This window comes from Leuresthes tenuis, unplaced genomic scaffold (genome assembly GCF_036924035.1).
Source record: "Leuresthes tenuis unplaced genomic scaffold, fLeuTen1.0.hap1 SCAF_18, whole genome shotgun sequence".
Classification (NCBI taxonomy): Eukaryota; Metazoa; Chordata; class Actinopteri; order Atheriniformes; family Atherinopsidae; genus Leuresthes; species Leuresthes tenuis.
The window spans coordinates 9,902,514-9,923,327 of NW_027325372.1; the positions used below are offsets into that span (position 1 = coordinate 9,902,514).

The window sequence follows — 20,814 nt, forward strand, 5'->3', positions numbered from 1 at the left end:
TGTGTGCTAGTATAAGTGTCATGTTAAGGAAGTAGAAGAGGTGGTGCTGGAATAAGTTGTGGCACTTTTGTCCTAAAGATAGGATGATTTTTTAATTTTTTCTACCAGCTTTAATTTTATAATTTCAGTCCAGTGACGAACCTTTACTCACAGGCAGAGAAACTGTTTGGTCAGTGTTAGAAAAAAAATGTGCAGCCTTTTAACTTGCACACTGAAAAACTACATTGAATGCATCGGGCACCAAGAGGCACTGACAAAAATGAGGCACAAGGAGTGTGTTAATTACCGTTGTGCTTATGCATTAGTGTGGGATTTTAGGAAAAAGAAAAAAGCAGCTGTTCCTGTGGGGACTGAGAGTGTCCATGTGGGATGTGATCAGATTGTTGGAGTATAAACAGTCCATTGACAATTACATAGGAAAGGATTTTAAAGTAGGGTTGCAGTGCATAAACCTCTCATTACAAAGATGAATGCACATTTGAGAGGTCAGCAGTGCAAAAAACGATACACAGTTGTCTGTAGAGATGTAGAAAATAAAAGTATAGATGAGTCATCCCTCACTTTATTTTCTGCATTTGTGGTAAATCCCAAGAGAACAATACAGGCCTGAACCACAGAATTTTACAATGACAGAATTCAGTGACTCTGTTATGCTGTAACTGGTGCTTTGGGTCCACTTGTCCTCTCAGAGGGAAGGGTCACTGAGAATCAATACAAAGCTGTTCTGAGTGATCAACTTAATCCTATGATGTAACAACGTCTCCCTTTCAGGATGAAAATTTGCCCCATCTGCAGGGCAGGGAGGGGTCACTGAAAGGTTTGATAAGTTGAAAAAGATCACCGTGCCCTCACAATCATCCGATCTAAACCCAACTGAACACCAACAGAGATTAAAAACTAAAATGTTTGACAGAGCTCTTTACTACCATTATCAAATGAGGATATATCTTATGGAAGAACCAGTCAAGTCCCGAGGCACATCGGAGCTGTTCTGGTTGACACATGCTGTTCCGACAAAGTGCTAGAAGCGTGTTGGATTTGCCATTAATTTGTCACACGTCTGCTGCTTTTTTTGTTACTTTGCTCTCAGTTAACTGCACAGTTTGTGGCTTGCACTGGAATTAGTTTACTATTTTGATGCTGTGTATGCTCTACAGGTGGCTTTATCACAAGGGAGAACTTGAAAAACAAAAAATTCACATCAAAAGCTTTTCAGAATCTAAAACTATATATGAAATGCCAACCGACCATATCGTGATTTTAAATCATAATAGTAACGCACATATTTTTAACTAGATGTTTCATGCCAACTTTTTGAGTTCCACAGAACAGTGTTCACTGCCAAAATGTCTCAAGTATATATATGGAATTGTATGCATGAGGGGTTGGGTAGGAATCACCGGTAAATCAAACTTTATTGTTTACATACATGCAATAAAGATTTCCCATAATAAATTACATAGACTACTTTGGTCCCAGATGGCCTCTGATGCACTGAACTGGACAGGATGTGAATCAAGTGCAAGTGATGCCACTTACTGGCTAATCATAATACTAAATAGAGCACAGACTTCAAACATGCCCCAAATACCTTCAAATGTTGAAATATTTGGCCTCTCCTGATAGGAAATCAAAAGAATGTTTCGCATATCAAAAGCAACATGACTGCCTCTGAGATTCTTGCTCAAGGTAATACCCTGGGTTAAAATGATGAATAGTGATGACCATCTGCTTTTGATTGAGATATTAACACACCTCACATATGCAGACACTTAGCATTCCTTATGTAAATGTCATGTAAATCGCCAGAGTTTACCTTTTATGAGCTTCAATATGAAAATCCACATATGTGCTTAATTGGACCCACATTCAAGAGGAAACTGTTTGGGGATTTGGGTTTGCCTCAACCACAAAGGGAGAATAAAAACGGCTAAAAAAGAAGTAATAGCACAAGCAGCCTCAACACAAGCCAAGGTTTTTTGTTTTTTATGTTCTAATGCACACAGATAAAAATATTACCACCAAAGGGAGGTTTAGCTCGGATCCCCTATGATATAGAAGAAGTGGAATGTACTGTAAAGCATGAATACTGTACGGTACAAACCTTCCACCCACCCCCATGTGCTTGCTGCACCTCTCCTCTTTGGTTCAAATCTGTAACAGATTGGGTTTAGTCTGACTGGAGGTATGCAGCCAAAACACCACATGTAGGGGTCCCCATAATCCCCACACTGAGTATTAAGCTCACAGCATGGGCATTCTTTTATCGACTGCAGGAATTACCAGTACATAATCTGTATGATCATCATTTAGTTTATTCTATACTAGAAGGTGGGGGGAGGGATTGGTCTGAACTTGAGAGCTGTATACAATCTGGGAGAGACGGTGTGTGGTGCCATCTGGAGAACACACAGGGTAGCCTGTTGGAATCCGCTAACCAAACTGTCTTAAACAACATAAAGCTAAACCACATGTTCAAAAGACCTGATCTGATTACTGAATGCAGTATGTGGTTTCTATAGCCTGAAGTGGAATACATTGTTTATGGGGAACTGTGCCGAGTCAAAGCCATTATGATGGATCTCTGTGATGGAGGCCTGCAGCGTAGGCCGTGGATGAAATGAAAAGAGGACATTATTGCGATGTGTTTGTGATGTGGGCTTGATTTTGACAGCTGCTACCAACACTTTAAAGCTGTGAAACCTTTATTTGATCAACTGAAGAAGTAGATTAAAAATTAATCTTCATGAGGACAAAGCTCTGTATAACAATCACAACAGGTGATGAGTCTAATTATTTTCACTGACTTATTCCACCCCTTCTCCATATGTGACACGTTATTTGCTGACAGCAATGAATCACACTCGCATCCCTCATTTCTTTTACTGAGTTTGCTCTGCTTTTAAATTCAATAATGTTGCCTTGATATTATTCCTCCAGATGCAGTCACTGCTGAAACATTTATGTTTCTCTTTCTCAGACCATCCATCCCCTCATGAATGAACTGAATGGCATGAATAAAATACAACTTCCTGTTTTTATCACATCGATAATCCGAACAGAGGTAGAAAGGGAAAAAAAACCAATCACTTAAATGTTGGCTAAGAGGATTTTAGGGGCATGGGGGAGCCATCTTCCCTCACTATAGAAAATGAGGGGTGACAGTAATGCTAGGCAGAGCCCATATGGCCACATACTGTAACCCAGTGCTCTGCAGTTGTGTGAGAAGATTCAGGGTTAATTCAGTGTAACGTTTAAACTCTAGTGGCATAACACTTTCGACTGGATTTGTGTACTAGTGCTTTGTTTTCTCCTTTTTAATGATGTAACATGTGTTATGCAATCATATTGTGTAAAGCATACAGCTTCCAGCGCACAGTTGTATGATTAAAGTGTTTTATTATTTCAGGAGTAAGCTGGAAAATGTGAGTTTTTTTGTAGATATTTGGATGAAGGGATCGACACCACTGTTCTATCTATATATTAGGTTGACAGCTGCGTGGCCTATCAGTGTAAAGCTAAAAGTGATCTTTTAGACTTCTTGGTAGGAAACAGATAGCTCTGTTTGACACCTTGAGAGCAAACCTCATGTAATCACTGAGGACAGCCTGCGTTTCCAGTGTTAATCTTTTAATCTAATCACAAGAAAGCAAACGAGGGAATTTTACAAGATGTTGAGCTGTTTTTTTCAATTATAACCAAGTAAAAGAATATTACTTCTTTACAGTGCATGGTCCAGTATGGGACAACTTACATTTATCAGTACCTATTTTGTTGATGAACAAACACAAATCCTTACTGAATGGAGTTTTATCTTCCAAATTATAGAGGGAATTTTATCCATCTTAATCTCCTTTTAAATAAGTGCAACAGATAGGTAACACAAAATTCCAATAAGATAACATTGTTTACATTGAGATTAAGCGACCCGAAAAGCAGTTGTTTCTTCAGTTTCAGTTTCTTAATTTGTTTGCAATAAACTGCCACTGAAGGAGCAAAAAGTCTCCCAAGTTCTGTCCAAACAGTTGTAATGTTTCCTCTTGTTGTTAATCTCACATTTAAGAAGAGCCTATCAGTTCTTTAATGGGATTTCAGAGAGGTGAGGAGGGGGGACAGGCACGCAGAGAAGTACCTTTATGCGTGTGATGCATAAATATGTGGTCTTACTGTCCTCCTGTATATCTGTTTTATATCTGTTCTCAGTCCATCTACAACCCCAATTCCACAAATACTCAAAAAATCATGCTGAAAATTAGACATTCTATTATTTTATGAAAAAACATTAGCTTATCTTGAATTTGAAGGCAGTGATACATCTTATTAAAGCTAAGACAGGGGAATAAAAGACTGGAAAGGTAACTGATGCTAAAAAGAAAAAAAATCGAAGAGCAAGTTCAGAATAATGATCCTTCTTGAAGAATGCAAATACTTGAAATATTTCATGATCTGCAGTACATAATATCATCAAAAGATCTACATACATCTGTGCGTGCAAAGCTGAATTCGCCCATTCAACATTCTTCGCCCAAAGATCCAGTAACTGGTCTCCTCAGTTCCCAGATGTTTACAGACTGCTGTGAAAAAATGTGGCCCTGTCTCAAAAATGTCTAAACATGCTGTTGCCATCAAATCCAAGATGAGCTAATATTTTCCATGAAATATCAATGTCTCTTTCAGCATTTGATATGTTTTCTATGTTCTACTTTTATTAAAATATTGGTTTATGAGAGGGCTGCACGGTGGTGTGGTGGTTAGCACCGTTGCCTCACAGCAATAGAAGTTCCAGGTTTGATCCCAACCTGGGGCCTTTCTGTGTGGAGTTTGCATGTTCTCCCCATGTATTTGTGGGTTCTCTCCAGGTACTTCAGCTTCCTCCCACTGTCCAAAAACATGTATGTTAGGTTAATTGGTGACTCTAAATTGTCCTTAGGAGTGTGAGCATGCATGGTTGTTTGTCTCTGTGTGGCCCCATGATGGACTGGCGACCTGTCCAAGGTGTACCCCGCCTCTTGCCCAATGACCGCTGGGATAGGCTCCAGCCCCCCTGCAACCCAACCAACAGATTAAGCAGGTATAGAAAAGGGTTGGATGGTTTATGAGATTTACAAATAGTTGCATTCTGCCTTTTACACAACGTCCAAACTTTTTTAAACTTGGGTTGTATGTGGCTTATCCTTAATGACAGCAGTTCATACCAAATATTTCTTTCGCTTCAGCGTGGGATTCTTATTCAGTAGACGTTGTGTTTCTGCCATGTCACTGAACATTTGACACCTTCTACTTCTGTACTGCAGGTAGGTTGCAGTTCTGGAACATCAGCCTGTTCTCACTCATGTGGTGTCACACTCTGCTGTTTCGTCAGGACACCTTGATGCAACAAATCAGTGCAGACGGCGTATTAAGCAACAGTTTTAAACATGTCTTTGATTTCACATATGTGAGCATAATGAAACTGTATTTCTCTGTCATTATCAAATGCACTGTGCCCTAACCATGATGCATTTCTTTCAATTACTAAGTACTTTTGATATGATAATACAGCTGAAAGGCAATCAGGGCAAAATTGTCTTGTTACACAATGTGTTTACATGCATTCATGACATTTTTTTTTATCAAATTAAAGTTTTTGTTTAAACCCAACCAGGAAGTGACAAAACTGTTACAGTGAACTGTTGCTGTGCCACAGACAGCGTGTATGTTGCTTTCAATCTCACAAAGCTCCACGGTTCAAAGCACAACATTTAGCTGCTCCATTCAACACCCCTCCAAATTTTAGTGGGAAGACTTGTTGTTATGAAACTGTGTTTTAACCCCAACCAGAATCTTTTTTAAAACCTAGTAACGTAGTAGTTTTAGCACCATCTCGGGGTATCATGCTGCCTAAACCTAACCAAACAGTGGGTGAAACTTAAAGCAAACAGAGAATGAATGAAAACAAGGACATAAGAGAAGGTTTCCCAATGTGGTCCTTGTCCTTCAACTTTTTCTCTACCATCTTGCTTGGTCACTTCACAGTACAGAATAGTAATTTTTTTTTTTGTTTTGATGACTTTAATAGTATATTCCTTTGAACGAGTGTCTTAATATTCTGTGTTATTCTCCTAGCTGTATATCGTCCCTCACTGCACAAACGCATAGTACCTAAAACTTATTAAACACAATAAACATTTAATTTGGTATTGTTAGGAGTTGACAGTATGCACAGGAATAAAGATAAGATCATATTCTCACTTCCGTAATAATGCATGTATGCAGGGAAAATACTTCACTTGGAACCCAAAAGTATTGCTCGCTGGTGTGAAATATCAAAATGCTGTGTTTTGAATCAGTTGTGTGAGGTAGACCACACTGCATTACGTAGCTTTTGGGCCAGAGTTATATATCTCTGTAAAGCAACTTAACAACTTGGATGTTATTGTTACAATAAAACCAAAGTGTGGAAAAGCATTATAGCCGGACGAATGACACAAAAATCTTTTTAACAAATGGTGTGAGCAGATGTGGGGCCATTTCATGCATGGTTAGAAATCATGATTTTAGATCGGGCTTTATGTACTATGTCACACATTGATTCAGTAAGCCATTCAGTCAATCAGGATGCAACACATTTTGGGTGGTTTTCCACTGTGGTCAGCAATTGCTGAGTTGGATCTTAGTATCCCTTGCACAGTTAAAATTCCAGGTCTCTGAAAAGTAAAAAGCAAGTCAAACCAGTGTGTCAGCAGGGGATCTGTAAACCACATGTTTCCTGGACGGCTCTGTCAAGACCAGCTGTGCATACATCACAGCCTGCATGATATGTGTGCACTGTTAAAGACAGAAGAGAGAAAAGGGATAAAGAAAGAATACAAACAGAAAGAGAAAGACAGGTGACGACTGACACATACAGAACATGAAGTGGATGAAGAGGAGTTGGTATTTGATCAGTGAAAAGGGAATAACAGTCAGATTATGTCTCTGAAGTCTTATGACTTGCTAGGCCTATCTGTTACCATGTCAATGCCTCACAACAGCCCACCCGGGCCGCCTCGTCTATCCCTCCTCACCTTCCAGATGCTCTCGCAGTGAAGGGGTGAGAGGTTGGCAGGTGCCTCGAGGGGCAGCAAGGGGCCTCAGGGTCAGATTTCCAGGAGGTCAAGCAGTTGCAGTCTTTGGGTGGAGCAAGCGTAGTGGTAGAACAGTACGTCTAATGTCCAGACAGACAGGACTGCAGAGCATGAGTCCAACCTAATCAACATTATTTACGATTATTGACAGACAGCTACGCCTGTCTGGGGTAGCCACAATCAGCTTTCATGGTATTACCCACTGCCCACCACAGATCCGTAATCCTTCAATCTTCAACTTTTAGCATATCAACAACCCTAACCCTAACCCTAAATGCATTTGCAGTCATGTACAGTCACTTTGTTTCAGTTTCAAAATATTTAAATAGCATACCAATTGTGCCTAATTGACTGAATTACTAGTATTCTTCTAATCATGCAAAATGAAAAATATTTTAACCCTGAACATCCAATATAGTCCTATGGTAGTTCAGGACATACAAAACATTATCTATGGAGATTGATAGAATTTGGAAGGAACATGATGTGCCCAATTGTTTGCTTACAGAAGTTACTTGTGGAAATGATTTGAAATAGCACCTGCTTTCCAAAAGTACTTGGCAGATGATTGGTTGGAGCATCTGTCTGTCACTGTTGATCACAAATTAACTTTAATGAAACAAATTAGTGACCTTTGGAGCCAGGAAAAACCAAGACCTTGCCGAGCTGCCACTGTTCCCCTTTAGTAATTCATACAGTCCTAATAGAGGTCACTGCATCAGTGTGTGCGTACATCAGTTAAATGATAACAGTGTCAATGGTTAAAGTGGTGTGTTCCACCATTACACAGGCATGCAGACTCAGCTCTGTGTCCACCTACAGTGCTGACGTACAGCTGTAGCAGCACATCAGCGTCAACCTCTCATGCTGCTTGAATAATAGCATACAGGAAAAAGTGTGCCTGAAAAGGGCTACTCAGTGACTCCCGATTGTTCTGGACACAAGAGGGATTCTCTTGTGTTTGTGATCTTGCTAATTGTCCAAGTTGCAGCTACCCTGCAGACTAAGGTTTGAGAGAAAAACACATGGCTCCCATCAATGAGACCTAGCTCTATCTCCATTGGAGGACTAACCTGACGTGCTGAAAAGTTGGTTGCACAGAAACATCTAATTTTCCATAGAAACCATTTGGAAAAAGGCAGTCACCTTTAAGAATACATATGAACTTGAAGCAATCTGATCATGAAAGTGCCACAAGAAAAAACAATCAGTTCATAAAAACAGTCATTTTTGGCTCTACATTTGAAAACTGCTCCAAACTGCCAGTTTAGGATGAACTTTTGTATTTTGCCCAAAAAACTTATAACATTTGGGATTGTGATCTTGTGAATCTTACATGATCTCACATCTAGCTGTCTTGTATGGCAAGTCCGTGGTGATTTGTTACATTTAACAACATTTTTGTATTTCTATACTCTTTTGTTACTTAATCATTCACTCACTGTTCAATTAAGTTTAGGACTTGCACTCTACTTTGGCTCAGGATAGACCCTGTCACAATGTCTAACAAAACGTTAGAAAGCCCCATTTTCTATGTTATCATAGTGAAGACTCCCACCCCATCTGCCAATGACATGAAGCTGGTGCAAGCACTAAGGGAAATTTGACCTTAGTGGAACAAGGAACTTGTCTTTACATCGAAACACCAACGGCATTCTGTTAGACGGTAAGGGATGCTTACATCCATGGAATCAACTGAATTTGTTTCTCTTTGTAGTAATGTGTTCAGTTTGTCATGTTAACCTAACCGATTTGTCCATAACCTCCTTTTATTGTAAACAGTATGAAGTGATAAAGTTGACACTATCTGCACTGAAATAAGATATATTTATATATATATATTATATTTCTGATGATTTACAACTGAATACAGTTAGCAATCACATTAAACTGAATGCATCTCTCTAAGAGATGTGAGTATCAATTGTAATAGTGTAGTGAACTGATCTGGCTATTAGACAAAATTCCCCTCTTCCTCACATTACCATCCATTATGCAAACCCAAGATGAGGTCAGTTAATTCTAGTCTAGACATGTAGCCCTTTATCATTCGCCCCTTGCTGTGAACACTGCACTGACCTACATTAATACATTTATAATCAATATTTCTTCTGGTCTTGTATGCAGACTCAGGCGTTGAACAAAATTGTGCAGTCCAATTTAAAACGGCCCAAGGGGAACTCTCATAACCATGTGCCAATTAGTTCCACTGTCAATACCGGTAATGCTGAAGGACATTGTGTTTCAGGGTGAGAGGAGAGAACAGATAGAGGAAGGAGGGAGACATCATCAAGCTTATGGCTCATTGTTAATGGCTGCACACTGACAAGAAGCATTTGATCAGACAGACAGACACACACACATACACATACATTCTGGCCCATGAATATGGTTGAGGGGTTTATGTTAGTGGGCAGAATTACCCAACTCATGAAGATAATATGTAATGAGGTCTTGTAAAGGTCAAGAAACAAAGAAGTGGGACAAACAGAGATTCATTAGTACCGCAGTGTAGGTGTGGTTGGGGGTAAGAGGGTGCATATCCCTCCATCGTTTCACTGCTGCAGCTGAAACAGGTGTGTCTTCTTACTGAGGGCAACGAGGGCAAGACAAGTGCTACTCTCATATGGTTAAGGCTGGTCACACTTGGCCACATTCTGACCTTTCACCCACTTGAGTGGACCAAGACTTCGTTAAGTAGGTCCTAAGTAGTACATGGGTCCCACAGCTATCATCTCAGCAATTTAAGACTAACTCTGGCTGTCACAAAATGAACTTGGCTCAAGGATATTTATCAGCTGTGTACCCAAGAGTGTCAAAACTTTCAGAACCCCTGATGAAAAGTATCACAGGATTTTCCATCCTGATTCATCTCCACTGATTAATGGTCATCTCAGCTGTTTGTGGGGGCTCTTCTTAAACTCGCAAAGTCATCTAGAAACTTAGCTTCACTCAGTAGGATCTGTCAAGGTGCAAAGTGATATCCAAGAGGCAGGTGCCATTTCAAGTTGGACACTCTAAAAGATAACTGGAGCTCAAGCACCAACACTTTGGCAGGTATTTATAGAGTTAGTGCTTTTTTCCTTTCAATGTCCACTTTTTTTTTCTCACTTGTTCTGTCATTGGACAGAAAATGTAATTTTTATTGGAATTGATTAATTGATTATGATTCAGCTCATTTTAGGAAAATCCATTAAACTAAAGATCCCCACCTATACATTTAAAAAGATTGAGCTTTGTGGGAAAACATTTCGGTGCCGTGTCAGTCTGGAGTACCTTCACTGTAATGGTACTGATGTTTGCTATTGTTGTGCTAGTTGAAGGAATGTCATTGTGTGTTGAGGCGATAATTACATCTGATGTGATGATTGTGTAGAGCGAAAGGCACAATCAGTTCAACATTGGTAGCAAATACAGCTAACAGAAGAACTTTTGAGACATATTTTCTTCATGCTTTGGCTTCATGAAGTCTTTTTAAGTTTTCTAATTCATTCCTAATGACAAATGTAACCAGTGTGTACTACACGAAATTCACCAAAAGCTGAAATGTTCTGCACCTGACTGAAGGTAAATGAAAACAAATTAATCATACCTGTGGCCACATTAAAAGAATCCTCGTGAAATATTCAATTAGAATAGTTGCACATGCCTCATATTTCATTTAAATGTCTATTTTAAAGGTTGACAAAGTCTAGGACTATGCAGTATGGTATTTAGCCTGGTGAATTTGAGCTGGAGCCACAGACCTAAACCTGAAAGATATCAGTTGTTTTTTACCATATCCTCTTGACTCAACTCAGATACATATTGTTTCTCACTCTTCCACCAGCAGTGTCCCTGTCTGGACTGTGGATAAGGTGACAGACTTAAAGTCACTCTTTCCTTTTTCTACACACATCTAAACTCACATCTAATGACAACACAACACACAGCTTTGGGCTCCAGCTCAGGAAACAGAGGGTTCCTGTTTTTGAGTCCGAGCTCTATTGTTATCTTACACAGCGTTTAGACAGTGCGTCCTCTCTTTCTCCTCATGCTTCACAAGTTCTTGCTTCACACACTTGCGGTATTGCACAATTATTATCAAGCTAAATCTTGATCCCTATATAGCTCTTAAGTAGTCCACATTCTTATCAGGTCCTTTCACTTTACTAATATTGACAAAGCCAGAGAGATAGAGTCAACATAACTTTCCATTACCACCTTTCCTGTTTTATCTAAGCCTCTTATCTCTTCTCTTTGCCTGGAATCACACAGTCATACCTATTCCTGCTCTTGAGGATCATGTATCTCCTCTGCCATCGCAAACTCTGGCTTCATTCCTGCTACCTACACTGCTGGTTTCTTCTGTCTCCCTATTTTCTGTCCATGTTGTGGGAATCAAGGTGGAGCGTGCAGCTTGCCTTGCAGCTGAAGCTGTTCGGTGGGGGGTTTGACAAAAAAATTAAAGGAAGAAATGGCAATGGCTGGATTTAATGCACCATTAAGGTCATCTGTTGATCTAGCTGCACCTGCAACCCCCCCACCCCCCATATATACCTCTACCCTGTCTGCCCCCCCCTCCCCTCATTCCTCTGTTGCACTCTCCTCTTTCATCTACATACTTGGTCACCACTCCTTCTCATTGCTGCTCCTCTCAGCTTTCCCTCTCTTGTCCTATCAGTCATGATCATGACACCCCCCATTCTTTTTTTTTTTTTCTAAATTAGCTCTGGTCCTCCACATCTCTGCCTCCTGTTTTGTGTTACTCTGCATGTCCCTCTTTGCCTTTCTCTCCAAGTCTCTGTCTCATTTTCTCAGTTTCATGCCCCTCCCGCTCGCAGGCTGTTGTGTTGTGTCTGCCAGGCCTTCTCGGCTGGAGCACAGGTTTCCTGAGAACTGGAACGGAACAGGAGCTGGCAGGGAGATACACTGAGAAAAGCCAGTTCGAACGTTCCCACTGAGCGTCACACGCGCTCACACTGCTGCTCATAGCAATGCATTCCAGGCAGGACACGGCACACTCTTATGATGTCTGTAACGTTGCCATGTGTCATGGACAATCCCACCTGGAATTAGTTTATTGTGTCAATGCAACAGAATAACCTGACCTTGACAGGCTGTTATGTATCATATCACATCTAATTAAGTGTAGCAAAGATGACCCCATGCTGAACACATTCAGTCTTTTCAACTTACACAGTGAGACATCAAATATGGGATCATAAAGAACTGATTGATAGAGTAAGTAAATTACTAAAGAAAAAAAAAGCTGTTTAAACCTGTGCCTTTTCCGTGTTTTACACAACTGTTTATTTGTGTTTGATCGATGGACCATGTGCTGATGAGATTTGGCAGTTGGGATTATTTCACAAAAACAAAAAAGAATTCATTGTTTCTGAAATCCCAAAAACACAGAAAATAAAACATACTTCAAAGTTTGTAAGTGTTTATGGTGCTTTCAGGTTTGCTTTTGTACTTTGTCTCCACTTCATTGTTATGTTTTGTGAAATGTTGTTTTTTTTCCTATGTGTTGGTGTTTTCCTTCTTGTGGAAATATCACATTTTAGTTTTGTGGATTTGTTGCTGTGCTTTGTGCTAGAAATAGTATTACATAATCTGTTGTGCTGTTTCTCGACCTTTTAATCTAGTTTTATAAAATAAATCCTGTCATATTTTGGGAAATTATGTCGTCTTTCTGCTCTTGCTGTTGTATTCTGTCCAATTTAGTTAAGGATGCATATTTTGCTTGTTGAAGCTGACCGTAGCAACTTTTTCCCACCCTCATGGTTGAATGAGATTATCAAATCACCATCAGATTAGTGACAAGGATGTGGTCAGTGTAACATACCAGTACCTTTATCTGTTCTTGAACAAGGCCAAACAGCCCAAACATCAGTGTACAGTGGAATACATGGACATGGACAACATATTGCTGCTATAAAAAATCTTGTTGGACCACCATAAATCATTAGATCACTGAAAGCTTGGTGATGTAATGAAAGTAATCAACTGTATCTACTTGTGCTGTTGCTCCTTGCAAGATAATGTTAAGAAATAAACATGGACTGGGACTGTATATCAGAACTGTTTTGCAAAGCATCCTTGTGAATAGTTGACCTTGCCAGCTTGCAAAGATAATTGTTGATTTCTAGTCTTGTATATTACAGTCTCCATAAACAGAAGAAGCAGGCTCCACCTTACCAGCAGACGCGCAGATCTTCACTCACACTATTAGCACAAATGCAGACAAATATAAACACCACCGTACTAAGAATAACTCTCCAATTTACCCAAAGAATTATGTTTATTTCTCATTGGCTGTTTAGTGTATTCCTCTCTCAATGTTTACATCTCCTCCCACTCCTGATCTCACCCTGGAGGGATCTGTGCCCTCTTCACCTACACAGTTCACACACAGTGGCCCACAGCACTGAGGGAGAGCCTGAGATTAAATACCAATGAGACCTCTGTGGCCCCTAATTAAATTGTTGTTGGATTCCTCACTTCAGAAAAAAAGCATTAGCATCCATGGACTGCATTTAGTGTGTTCTAATGGCATCTAATTTTCAAAACAGCTTTCCCAAATCAAGAGGATTATCTTAAGGAGGTTAGAGAGGTATAATGTGTGATAAAAGCTCGATTGGGTGGCCTCATGAAAGACTCAGTTGAATCAAATTGTTTTCTCTCTCTGCTCTGAATACATGGGAAAACAAATTCTTCAATGAAAAACAAGGACAGCAACAACAAGGAGATCTTCTGAGAAGTCTAAAAAAAATTTTTTTTCACTCCAATATATAACAAGATAGGAATTATGAAAATATGATGTGAATTCAATACACTATTATATAGAGTGTACAAACACATAGATAATGATAGAGTCTTAGGGATACTACAAGCATTAATAATGAATAAAAAACGTGTGACAAAAGAAATGTGTGGAAATATAAATACATACAGATAATAGAGCAGAACAGTTAATAAATAATGTGGAAATGTGATGAAAGATAACAAAACCAAGATAATTAAGCATAATTTCATATACTGTTATTAAATTAAATCAAATAAATGCAAATAATGATTTTTTTCGTGTATATTTAGACATGTATTTATTGCTTTAATAATCCTTAAATTTCCTATTGATCTATGTATTCATTTATTTCCTTACTGCGTGAAATGACACATACAATACACGGATACCTATTGAATTACAGTGGAAGATTCAGATCCAAAATTCGTAAAAAGAAGAAAAAAAAAAGAAGATTACAATGAAAAATCAAATCGATGACTTTTGGTATCCAGTTGATTGGGTTTAAAATTTTAGGTCTTCCATAGACGCATGCAAAAAACGTAAGAAAGTTTTATAAAACAGTATGACAACAGAAGTCTTGAATAATTCGTGATTTTACAGCAGCGTAACAGCAACTACTTTTCCCATCATGCCACAGGGTCCGTGACGTCATTAGTATGCGCATAGCTGAGGTGGCTATTGAGAGGAGGTAAACATCGCATTATTTCGTCGAAAATATTTATTGACTGAAACGTTGTTTAAGTTAATGAGCAGTTCTTGTAGTTCAGTGCCTTTGTACAGCTGACGTGCTCTGAATAATTCCCTATTATTGTATGTCTTTCTTGTGTGTTTTAGCTAGAGAACTAGCACGTTGTTACTATGATGTGCTAACGCCAAGCTATGTGACTGAACGATTCTTAAACGGTTTGTCTCTCTGTCAGGTCTTTCTGAAACGCTTAAATCATGACGAAACTTATGCAGTGGCTGTTCGGCGTGTCGGTGCTGGGCGCAGTTTGGGCTTTGGTCACCTTCGACCTGTTGGACCTCAGCCTTCCGCGGACGTACAGAGAGGTTGCCTGGCCGATGCCTTTCTACCTGCTGGTGTCATTTGGCTGCTACTCCCTGGCCACGGTGGGATACCGGGTGGCCATCTTCAATGACTGTGAAGAGGCAGCGAAAGAACTCCGGGAGCAGATAAAAGAAGCTAAAGAGGACTTAAGGAAGAAAGGCTTGAAGATGTAGAACATTTAAAAGGTCGAGAAGCCTTTGAGACTGAGAAGAAAGTACAGAGCAGCATCCCACACACAACTCAGTCTACACTTGTGATGTTAGTTACTCAAAAACTGTTGGTGGTGGATGAATTTGAACTCTGACGTAACACCATCCTTACTTTTTCCAGTCTTGTGAACATAAATAACAGTGACCATTCACAGTCAAACAGATGTAGTTTTGTAGGAAATGAGAAATGAATGGCTTAAAGGATGTTTTTTGTGAATTATTGATATATGAACCCTGTCATGTTACTGTTGATAAATTAACTGAACTACAATAATCTATAATCATTTAATTTCCCAGTCAGTTGGTAACATGGTTTAAAAAACAAACAAACAAAAAGAACAGGTAAATCTCAGCTGGCAGCTTGATGCTGTCTTTGGTTGGCAGCACTGACTTTCATGTCAATGTCTTGCTCATTCATCATCTGTTACCAGCTGCTCTTCACTGAAATGCAAACAAATGTTACCTAAAAGTCGCACTATAATTGTATAACTTTGAATATTTCCACTTGGAATTGTCAGATGCTTTAATCTTGCCTCAGCTCTAAAACGGTGCTGCACAGGCTGGACCTTGTTGTGTGTGAAGACGGTGGCTTGTCAGTACACATAAACTTGGATTTTCTCTGTAAAGAAGTTTACATTCCACTGTTCAAAAGCAGACTTGATCCCATACAGCTATTGCTGAGAATGTAATAAATTGAATTTATTTTCTAAACGAATGGCTGTTTGTAGGTTAGTAGGTTAGGCCAAGGAGCATTTCTTTTCAGGCAAAACCCACGTAGCTTCAGGGCTTTATATCAACCTACTCAATACCTACATCTTAGTAATAGACAGACCTACTTTGTCCCATGTTGAAGTTAACAGTTTAAAATATACATTATACAGCACTTCCCTTTTCTGCCCTCACAGACATTTGGTCCAGAAATCAGAAAATGGTAGCTGCAGTTTTGATGTTGCTTTTCTTTGTGTGAACCTTAAAAGCCTCATTTTCACTGAGTCCCTGCTGTGTATAAACAAAGCCTACCCTAGCTAAAGGCATCATTATAGAGCTTCAAAAGCTCTCATAACTTCTGAACAAATGCATCAAAGTTGGCAGCTCTGTGTGCAAGCTTTGCCTTGCTGTGCTGTTTGGCTGCAGCCCCATTGTGCTTTGCAACGTCACCCCCCCTGAATCCACGCAAGCTGTTGCTAGAGTAGACTGGATGAAAGGCAACTGGTTATTTATCAGAAAATCTTCTAATTTGGCAATTACACCAAAGGCTTCCCTTGGTGGGCAGATATGTTCTCATTCGTAGCCGCATATATAGTAGTTAGTTGCTTTTCTTTGTCTTCCCTACCACCTTATATCTAACTTTGAAGACATTCATCTGCTCAGTCTTTTTTTCTGTAGACTACCAGCCAAAGACAAACATTATTTTAGACCTATACACAGGGCAGGTGTAATAACGCAAGGATTTTTGGCACCTTTTTAAAAAAATAATCACTTATTGCAAATGTACAATACATAAGCTCCATCTCAAACTTTATCACTTTCATAACAGCAAGGCTAAGAGGATGTAATCTGATGCAGAGACGGAGACATTTATGAAAGCTTCATTAGCAGCAAACATGAGGCGCCCACAGTCGATGAGTGGCAGTATTCACAAGAGAGGATGCACCTGATTAGAGTACAGTACGACAAAGCACTGGGCAAAATCCATAATATTGACTGAACAGTAATTTGGTAGTCTTTTCGCTTGGACTTGATTCTTGGAGGTGGAATGTTTGACTCCTCTTGTGAGAAAGCAGCAGAGAGCTGCCTCTGCAGTCCAACTGACTTCTTAAAGATTCAGCTTTGTCATTGTGAGAGCCGATTGCAGGGAGCATCATTTCAGCAAAGCTGCAGAAACAGGCCTTGAATTTTTACCTAAGCTCGTCGTCTGTCAGATCAGGGGAAGGAATAGAGATAAATTGAGACATGATTATCCTCTGTCTCTGGTTTAAACGCTTTTGAGGCAAAGTTCAATCTCGAGGCTTTCATGGAATGCGATTCAACAAAAAGATCCCAGCATCTGCATACTTAATTTCTGTGAGAGAAAACAAAAACAATTCTGCACTGTCAGCGTATTATATGGATGGAAGAGCAATCCTACCAGGGAAAAGCAAAACAAATGTAAAAAATATAAATAGTGATAGGACACTAAAGTTAGGACATGATTATACATTCTGTGGGGAAATATCGGCTTCTGTTGGGGAATTGCTTCAGATACCAGAGATTCATATGGCATGGTTGAGAATGTTTCATCTAAAGTTGTGGAATTTTTTTAAGGCAGAGGATAGCATCCCTTGTCCCCTGTACTTGGATGCATGTGGCTGCTCAATGCTGTGTCTTTCTTGCTGTTTTCACATTGCTACTTCTCTAGTTTTTCTTACAGCACTAAAATGGGTTTAAACATGACATTCATAAGTTAAGGTTTAGGGTCACAATGATTTTTCAGGTATTTCATTTTCCTGGCAGTAATAAGATTTCCTTTTCAGCTGTGAGAATCAAGCCTTCACGCAGCCCTTGGTTCATTATATCACCCACTGTAGCGGTTCATTTTTAGCTGTCGGTTTGCTCTGAAATACAGCTCTGTTTCTAAACAGGTTAGAATGCTGCGTAAAATCTGATGAAAAGCAGAATCTAATAGCTTGTTAATCAATTAAACCATACATTTGATTGAAAATAGGACTACGACTGCATACCAAATCATACCAAAAAGATTTGAATTGTTTTTGTTTCTTGGAAAACAAATCCTCATTTTGAGTTTGAAGCCAGCAACGCATTTTTAAAAATTGGGTAGGAGCAAAAAAAGTTGGAGAGGTTTTGTAATGCTTCAAAATACCTTCAAAACATCTAACAATCAGGTTGATTGGCAACGTGTCACGTACATGATGGGGTATAAAAAAAAAGAGCATCCCGGAGAAGCTGAGGCTTTCAATACTAAAGACGGATCAACGTCATCTATGATACGTAATATTATTAAAAGATTAAGAAAATACATATAAATCTCTACAGATAAGTCCAGATAAAGCTCTGCGCTCAAGGGACAGGACTGAAAACCAATATTGAAACCTCTTAGCGTTCAGGCAGCACAGCTTTAAAAACAGACACAATTCTCTAGTTTAAATCATTGTGTTGGCTCAGGAACACTCAGCCATTCAAAGAAAAAGGAAAAATTGGAGACCCAGAAAAACCCTCTGGGACATCTGACGCGACCTCCAGGCTTTTTATCAGAACACAGTTCCACATCCAGCATCTGCGATAGTGTAAGAGACAAACATGATGCCTAGTGATGTACGCTGCCATCCAGATGAAGTCTTTTTCAGGGAAGTCCTTGATGCTAAATGTGTTACGACAGTATAACTCTATAAAAAAACTATCAGAAAGTATAACAATCTGACTACAAGCAACAACAGGAAACACTCAAATTTCTAAACTGAAACTGAGGTCGATGACAAACAGAAGGCGCTAACAAACAGAATGTTCTCTACTCCAAAGCGGCAAGGTGAGAGGTTAAATTGGGAGAAGAGATGAAAAATAGGAGGAAACTTATATGGGATTTGGACAGTGAGAAGGGCAGGCCTTAGTTTTGTGCCCGCAGCATGGCCCCACTGAGACCGAGAGACACTCAGTGACACTGCTGGGAGCAAATCCATCTTGACGGGCTGAGAACCAAGACTAAAAATGATAGGTTATCGTTTTTGTGCACTGAAAAAAAACCTTTTTTTCCCCACCCACACATTTCACAGCAAAACCTCAAACCCATCTCGAGACGGATAGAAAGAAAGGAGGTAGTTATCGGGGCCCAGATCTGAAAGGGATTGCGATTTGTAGTATTCAACACAGAAATGGCAAATGTGACAAGATATCCATCAACATGGGGAAGAGTGAAATCATAAGTTAGGTACAGATGAGGAAAATGAAAAGCATGGAAATGAAGAAGACTGGTTAAAAAGCGGAAAGTGACGCATACAGGAAACCAAAGCATGAGCTGGAACAAGACAGCTGACCCTGGCAGTGGGGACAGTGTTTGACAGGACTTTTCGGGAAAAGGAGACCACACCTCGACCGCCAACGATGGCGGAGGGCCAAAGTGTGCCCTGACTGACCCAGAGGTTCCAGCTTATTCTGTATAGCCAAGGTGTTTCCTACCCATCAGCCTCATTTGACCCTGCTGCCATCTAATATTTCAATATGCCAACCAAGCAAAAGGGAAAAAAGGCTCTTGGAGGCATGCTGAAACATTTAAAGACTCTTTATTCAGAACATGCAGTGCATCATCCCTGCATAAAAAACCATGTGAACCCTGAAAAAAGTTGCCAGTGGGTCAGCCTATCGTTCACGAACAGCTGCTTCGATACTTACAGGACACGGGGTCTCGTTCAGGGCAGCATGGCAGCTTATAAATACTCCAAATAGCTACAATAACATTAGGTAACCTCTCTGGGGTCCAGTAAGACAGATACTCCTGGCTTTTGCAAGTAGGAACATACGCTAGCAGGCAGACAGGGACTGGTCTTCATGTGTCCTGCTGACAGGAGATTTGACTAGGCCCAGAGATGCAGAGATGGACCAGCTGGTCTTGCAAAACCTACTCTGAATTGTAGCTTCCTTGGATGTCTCTTAGGTTTTAGTATCACACACCGTTGTCTCAGCTTTGGCTCTGTTAAACCCCAAATGATACACTGACAAATCCAGTTCATTTTTCTGCTTTTTATTTGACTTAATAGCTACTGTTTGTGCCTCTCATGTACTGCCATTGCATTCAAGTTGCACAGCTGAGCATTTATCAGAAAATTTACTCGTATACTTTACTTGTGTAATTATTCAAGATAAGAAAATAATCTGCTGTGTTTATAGGGTTGAAGTTGTGGTTTGAGCTAAATGCTAACACATTTGAGATCTGCGTCATCACCATAAATTGCTACATTAATATTAAACTCAAAGTACACAAAATTTCCCAATAAACCACAAGTGGAGAGTTCAGTGGCAGAGCAAATCTCAACTTTCCTGTAAAAATAGACAAAAGAGAGGCCACTTCCACTCCCCAAAAGGCCAGCTGATCTGATCTGAAATCTGATTGGTTGCTTACAATGGCCTGATTAGCCAATACCTATCAAGTTAAATCAAATCTGCTGAAAAGTATTTCATGTAATGAAAAAAATACAAAATGCCCCAAGTGAAGGATGAGTTTACAGTTTATTTAGATAGTTTTCCACAAAATGGCAACATCTAAATGACTATTTAGAATATTTATAAAACTACATTTTTATTTCCTTAGCTGAACCACATACTGCTGTATGGGAGTTGCAATGATTATGCAATTTCATTATATTAAAAGATGTAAGCATAGATTTTTATTTAATGGGGACTTTAAAGTCTTGGTTTTACAGCTGTTTGTTGTGAACCAGAGAACTGGACAAATTAAAACTGATATCAATGTTGCTGAAGTACACATCTGCACTGGGTTTATAGTTGTGGGAAAGTGATTGAACAACATGATATATTTCATCTAGAGTGGAGAGGTTTAGGATTCAAGACATGGAAACTAATCATGTTTTTTTAGCTGTTTACAAGAACATCTTCGGGTTACAGATGGGATGAAGGATGGGCTTGAAGAATTACAGCACATTATTAAATTAT

The 20,814-nt window shown here is 39.5% G+C and overlaps 2 protein-coding genes across 2 annotated transcripts in view; one reads left to right on the forward strand and one right to left on the reverse strand.

Moving 5' to 3' along the window:
• The window catches only part of s100a10a (S100 calcium binding protein A10a), a 150,955-nt gene that overhangs the window by 21,867 nt on the left and 108,274 nt on the right, over positions 1–20,814 (reverse strand). The window lies entirely within an intron of this gene.
• On the forward strand, positions 14,539–15,864 carry dpm3 (dolichyl-phosphate mannosyltransferase subunit 3, regulatory). Its single transcript, XM_072370132.1, has 2 exons — positions 14,539–14,584; positions 14,817–15,864. Exon 2 carries the CDS (start codon positions 14,839–14,841, stop codon positions 15,115–15,117), a length of 279 nt encoding a protein of 92 aa, XP_072226233.1. The 5' UTR covers positions 14,539–14,584; positions 14,817–14,838; the 3' UTR covers positions 15,118–15,864.

Coding starts and splice junctions, on each gene's coding strand:
- dpm3 (XM_072370132.1), top strand. CDS start 14,839: ATGACGAAACTTATGCAGTGGCTGTTCGGCGTGTCGGTGCTGGGCGCA.